Source organism: Bacillus rossius, chromosome 6 (assembly GCF_032445375.1).
Source record: "Bacillus rossius redtenbacheri isolate Brsri chromosome 6, Brsri_v3, whole genome shotgun sequence".
Classification (NCBI taxonomy): Eukaryota; Metazoa; Arthropoda; class Insecta; order Phasmatodea; family Bacillidae; genus Bacillus; species Bacillus rossius.
In genome coordinates, this window is record NC_086334.1 from 36735791 (window position 1) to 36742422 (window position 6632).

Genomic DNA, 6632 nt, shown 5'->3' on the forward strand with positions numbered 1-6632 from the left:
GGTCGTAACTGTTACTTAGTTTGAAGGAAATAATTCATTTGGCAGCCAATTGAGAAATTTGTAAAATTTGTAAATGAGAAACAAGAGAATTTCCTAAAAAGAGTGTTCGGTATGCATAAACTTCTTGTCTTGTAAGTCCTAACAAAAAGGAGAAACGAAATAAATTTCGTTAAATAATGTATAATAGCGACCATAAAAATATTTTGCTTCAGTGGTAAGCAAAATTAAATTCTGTGTTTTGTTGTTTTAAAAGTGTGTGTGCATTAAATCAAATAGTATAAATGCCTGTCTAGTTAAAAATATAAAGCTTATGTACATTTTTTGTGCGTCACAGGTAAAACCAATTTGTGTGTATTTCTACTAAACTTGTTTAAATAATCTGTTGTCGTTTACTGTATCGGATTTGTAAAATTATTTCTATTTAAGCATTTGTTTCTCTTAAGTACCTCTCTAAAGGCCATCTTCATACTTTTAAGATTGTTGGACTTTTCTGCAAACAGTTTTGAAAAAAAATTTGTGATGTAAAAATATTTGTGTTTGAAATGTCTATTATACCGTACAGTTTTTTTTTAATTTGTCTTTCTTGGAAGTAAATCGTGCGCACGTTGGTTTAATTTATAGTGCTCTTTTTAAATTTCTTTGTCTTTTATAACATAATGAACATTGTCTATTGGTGTGAAACAAAATGTATGAATTACATGTGAAATAAATACATGTTTTTTAATGTGTAATTATGTAACGATTTCTTGTATAGTGCCTTTTTCTACCACGTCCAAATAAAATATATGCTACCTGCATGATAACTCATTGCCATGACACAAGTGAAACAATTATAAAGGAGATTTTTCCATCTTATAAAGTCACAAACACTTTTTTTTTAAAATAATACATAAGATGTATGTATTTCGAAACGCTTTTACAACTATCATTGACAGATGCGAGTTATAAAAAATACATAACATCGATTCGGGAAATATATTTAACTTCGGCAAGATTTGTTTGCAGAATAAGGTAAGTTAATGTTTCTTGGAGGATATGTAACGTTTAATATCCACGTGACTTCGAAAATTACGATGTAATGTCACTTTTCCCATTTCATGTAAAAGTTTGTGTTTTTAGCAAAAACAAAGTAATGCATTTTATCTTTTTTTTTACTTATGAACTACTAAACACGCGTAAAAAATATGCTACCATTACGATAAACATACTTTTCGCGTTATTTGACATTTGAGTTGAATGAAACGTGTGTAGCCACTGTTAGCTCGCGCGGCGCTCCGCTCCTACGGGGAAGGCAGGCAGGCAGGTAGCAATGCTGTCGAGACATCCCGACCCGTACCGCGCCGTCATGAGGAGGGAATGACCACGGAGTGAGGGAGGGTAAACCGAGTCTATCCCCTCCACCGACATCATTTCGCCAGGACGCGCTCCTAGTAGGCCACTCCTCCGAGGCTAAACTCCGCCCAGGCTAGAGGTATTTTGTGCTGCTCGCGCCGGATTCTGAGTAGCCGCTTCCCTATATACCACTCTTAATGTCCTCACACACCGGAGCGGTGGCGGTGGCGGTGGCGGTAAAACGCGGCGTATGTAATGAAACGGACATGTTCAGACCAGCCGCGAACACACGAGCGCGGACGCGGCCTGTGCTGCGTTCACCCCGCGGTGGCGGCCGGAACGCAGCAGGTTGCGTTAGCCCGCAGGCCGCCTGGTGTAGTGGTGTGATATCACACAATGACAAGTGCAACAGAAAAAAAACTTATCGAAGCAGTGAAGGCAAACATTGTGTTATATGATATGTCAGATCCTGGGTACAAGAATATCAGAAGAAAAGATGATGTGGTTTCGAATGAAATCGGCAAAACGCTAGGAATATATGATACGGTTGCTGCTCGTCTTCGATTACAGCTGCAAGAAGTAATGTTTCCTCTACTAGGTCCGGCCGGTCCATTTATGCGCAATACAGAGACTCGTGTGCAAATATCGCTACCGCGCGCCCGCCACCGCTCCGGTGTGTGAGAACCTTATTAGTAGGGCGCGCGCATCGGCTCAGTCGGCAAGTGGACGTGGAAGTGATTGTGTTCGGCTCCTCTACTGTTGCTGTGAATGATGACGGCAGATGCAAAGAAAATCATCTTCAGAATCACAAGAAAATTGGTTGTCTGTAAAGTCGGTTTACTGACGATAGTTTAAACGTGACAACGTCATAACAAAACATTGATGAAATGATTGCATACTTTTATGCATAAAATTGAATAATTTTTTATTTTAATAATAAAAGAATAAATACTTGAAATTATACTAGTAATCAGATTTTTAAAATGCAAGAATAATTAACCTTTATTGTCGAAATTGTTGGTGTAATAAGCAATGAAAACCGCATTAACTTTTCACTTCACTTTATGAACAGTCGAGTGGAAAAGAGATAGATGCGGCGCAAGCGTACAATGAGCGTAACGGGACATAGCGTAACGGAACAATGTGCGTAACGGGACACAGCGTAACGGAACAATGTGCAAACGGGACACTTTTTCGTGCGTGCAGCCGGCGTTCATCGATTTATTAGGTTGCCACGTCAAAAACACTCCCACCATTACTGATCCCAGGAAACTCTGTTATTGGATACAATTGGCAAGCTGGGCGTTACGTTCTGATCATCAGTATAGATTGTTTGTGAAAATTAGGTAGCGCGACATGTCATAGTTGTGTCTGACGCTGTTTGTTCACGATGACGTTGTTAACTCGGTGACTTCCTTTAAATACGACGACCAATTTTCTCGAAAGATGTAATAATTGTTTACAAATTTCAAGTAATTTAACTCGGTTTACTAACGCCAAGGTAAAGACCTAGGATTCGTTTGGCGTCCTGATCAACATAACCAAGTTATTGCTAGATTGTCTTAACTTTTTTTTGCAAAGAATATTATTTTTTTATCGGGTAGATTTATTTGAGGGAGCAGTATGGATAAAAGATTTCTTTGTAGGAAGCACCATAATTAAGTCACTATATATATATATATATATATATATATATATATATATCCAGAAAATACCTTTTAACTACAGTAAACTTTAGTTCGAAGCTATTTAAATATCCAAAATAAGGATTTTCATACTTAAAGTTTCTAACAATAAAAAAGTACTCAATGGAGCATATTAAACGTTATTACACACTTTCGACGATAAAGCTTCAGTTTCCGTTCAGGTCAGAAATGATCTTAAATGTTTTGGCAATTAAGTAAATATGTCTTATTTTCCTCCCTTTTTATGGTATTTCTATATACATTTGAATTAAACATGTCATATTATCGCATATTTATCGTGATTAACCTCCATTCTCTTACTCACCACGTCGTTTGAACGTTTAAACACTATTTTTGTTGCATACAAGCAAATAACTGCATTTACTAATTTATTCCAAAAACATCAAGACTTATGCGGGGTTTCAGGATTGAAACATTCCCGTAATGTTATTTATTCTGTTTGAAAAAAATGCTATGATGAATTTGGTCTTGTTTTATTTAAATTTTCCTACCTTGAAAATAATAATTCCAAACACTTCATAAGTGTCCTATTCAGTTTTAATGTATTGGAACCAATAATATAATATGGGACAAATGGAAAGAGATCAGGGGAAAAATTATAATTTTGCTTGCATTCTGCAAAGACTACAAAGCTTAGGAGACTCATGCAAAAGAAAACAAATTGTGGTTTGAAAGCAGGAAAACAAAAATATTTCCTGATAAATCCTGTCTTGATACTGTTTATTTCATGATACTCCACTCCAGATTAAAAAAATCAAAACAAAATATAGAACAATACATAAGCATGTGATTTTTATTCAGCCTACCATCTTTAATAAAAAAAAATTAAACGTTAAAAGTTTTTGATAGTAATATGTTGATACAATTATTATGTAAGCCTATTGAATTATTAGTATTAGGTAATTATATCAGTTAAAATATTGTTTTCTGCTCCTATGTAGAACAGGCCTACAACTTAAAATTAAAAATAACTTATGGGACACTAGAATAATTACATTAAAAAAAATGAACAAAAATATTATTTTCGAATTATGACTTGCATTATTTATACGCGTGAGCAGGGCCGCAAATCCATACGATTCGCAAGGGTGGCCATTGGGAACTTTCCTTTTCTTTTTTTTGGGGGGGGGGGGGGGGGAGGAAGGATTGTTGAAGTTAAATGACACGTCACCTCTGGATTCGGTGCTTGTGTGTTGTACACTGCCCATACTTTGGCAATAAGCATGTACATATAGTTTCGCCTCCCCTCCTCCCCACGGGACAACGCCCGTGCACGCGGGTACTGGAGGGTGGAGCTCGGTCACCTGGTACGGCGGCGGGTAGTAGGGCGCGGCGCTCCTCCTGGGGTACTCGTTGAGCAGCAGGGGCTCGCTCTCGTCAGCTGGAGGGTTGCTGCCGTAGGCGGGCGCGGTCGGCAGCCCGCCGGCCCCGTGCACCAAGGGCTGGTACTTCCCCGGCATCCCCTCTGCTCTCTGCAGGGTCGTCCGCGCAGACGAGTCGAAGTGCCGCAGATACCTTGGGACCGCCGCCGGCAGTAACGATAATGCGACAAGGGAAAAAATTAATAATAAAACCACAGTCAGATGGTTTAACTTTTGTTTTAAAAAAAAATTGCCTCGCGCGGCACGTAAAATTTGCTCCGATATTTAAGGAAAGAGGGGTGGCGTAAGAGGGAAGGCATTCCAGAGAGTCTCCTTGGGACAACACACATCATTGCGATATAGCGATATCTAATTTTGCTGCCCATTTAGAACTTTTCAAGCCCACCGGCATTTTTTTTAAGGACTAAAATGGAGAATTTTCCCTGTAAATTAAAATATTCCCTTGAAATGGGGAAAGTTGTATAAATTTCAGTAATTTAGAATAATTTCGAGAAATTTTAAGGAATTTTTTCTTTAAAAAAACAAACTAATATGGCGTTAGGTCATTGATCTGCACTCTTCATCCCACCCAGGACTCTGCAACAGACTTCCCATTATCCTACTACTAACATAGTTAGTTATTTTATAGTTAAGAGTCATGTATTTTTCGCAAAAGATTTTCAAACCAGCTAGCTGTGTGTTAAAACTCTGTAGTATTTTCTGTGATTCGTGTTTGGCTGGATATATTTTAGGTGCACGTCTACTGTCAGCCCAGCAATCATAGCCATCCAGTGCGGAAGTAAACGCGTCTTGATTGGCCAGGACAAATCGCCATTTACAAGGGAATTATCGCTAGCACGGGCATACGTTATTGCAGTTTAATGAGAAATCCAATTTTTTTTTTCGCGGAAAATACATGTCCCTACCAATAGTACACATATATTAGTAATTAAATTTAGGATTTGGATTTGAAGTTTTGTAAATAAATACTCTAATTTATGCGAATATGTTAAAATGGCTGTATCATAAAAAAAATACTTTTATAATTTCAACCATTGGTAAAAGTTTATAAGATGATATCAATTAAACAAATATATATATTTTTTGTAGTAACTGGAGGTCCAATTTATATTCCATCCGTATCGTGAATTAAGAGCACGTAAAGGTGTAGTATACAGTTTTGAATAAACCTTTTATGTGTAGTCTTTGTCATTAAACTCTTTACTTTTAATATATTAATTAATAAAAAAAATTGGTTTTCCGAAAATCCTATAAACCTGAATTTTTTAGGGCGCTGCACAAAAAAATCAATCTATATTGATTTATGAGTGATATGTTAAAAATAAAAAGTTTTACGAAAAACAAACAGTAACTTAAAATCTCACGATTTCATGTTCTCAATTCATGTTTCAAGTGATATACAAAATGGCCCGAAGGTTTTTAACGGCATTAATAACAAAAAAAAAATTAATTGATAAAATTTTCACAATAAGTGATATTTATATTATGGATGTATTTAAAACCATGAGCAATATCACTAAATTATAGCAGCGCTATGATGATGAAAGCTAGTCCAGTTGAGTTGAGGCTGTGCGGAATGAATGAGAGGCGTGTACCTGGTACGGCAGCGAGGCAGCTCGAGGGTCCAACGTTCACTCCTCTCTGGCGCCAGCGGAGGACCGGTGTGGCCTGAGAGGCAATCAGCGGGCAATCTGCCGGGACACCTGCCGCGCACACTTGCCACGCACGACCTCGTAGTCTGGCCACTGCAGCGTCAATTAGAACGTCACGGCTTACAGCGGTCGTTATCTCACAATCCTCTCGGGAATGAAGTTTACTAGAGCTCAAGAGCGTACACAGAATTTCATTTTGGGACGGGAAGAGGGGGGTGTGGGGGGGATAACCACTTGTCCGCTGTTTGCTTACAAATTAATTCCTTTTGTCGTAACTTAGAAACATAAATCTATATTTAGAATAGCACAAATTAGAAACATCGTAAATTAGAAAAAGAAATTTTCCCAGTTGTAATATGTTAGAGAGGGACCTAAGTGCGAATCAGCCTATACGCCTTATCACACTGGGTATTAACAATGTGCAGGGATGGTTGCTGCTGCAGAATTTGCATGGCATCATCTATGTTGCTGGGCCTGAGCTGAAGAAATGGCTGAACAAGATTTGCGTGGTTGAAATTATTGATCTGCAGACCGAATACAGCTGCCCTCCCCTGCGCAAG

The 6632-nt window shown here is 37.9% G+C and overlaps 1 protein-coding gene across 1 annotated transcript in view; it reads right to left on the reverse strand.

Moving 5' to 3' along the window:
- LOC134533539 (solute carrier family 35 member G1-like) overlaps positions 1 to 6076 on the reverse strand; it is a 34759-nt gene extending 28683 nt beyond the window's left edge. The window contains exons 1-2 of the mRNA XM_063371071.1: positions 6016 to 6076; positions 4343 to 4553 (exon numbers count right to left, since the gene is read on the reverse strand). Of these exons, the coding sequence (XP_063227141.1) occupies positions 4343 to 4498 (156 nt within the window). The 5' untranslated portion in view covers positions 4499 to 4553; positions 6016 to 6076. The remainder of the gene's footprint in view (positions 1 to 4342; positions 4554 to 6015) is intronic.
- Positions 6077 to 6632: the final 556 nt, after the last annotated feature.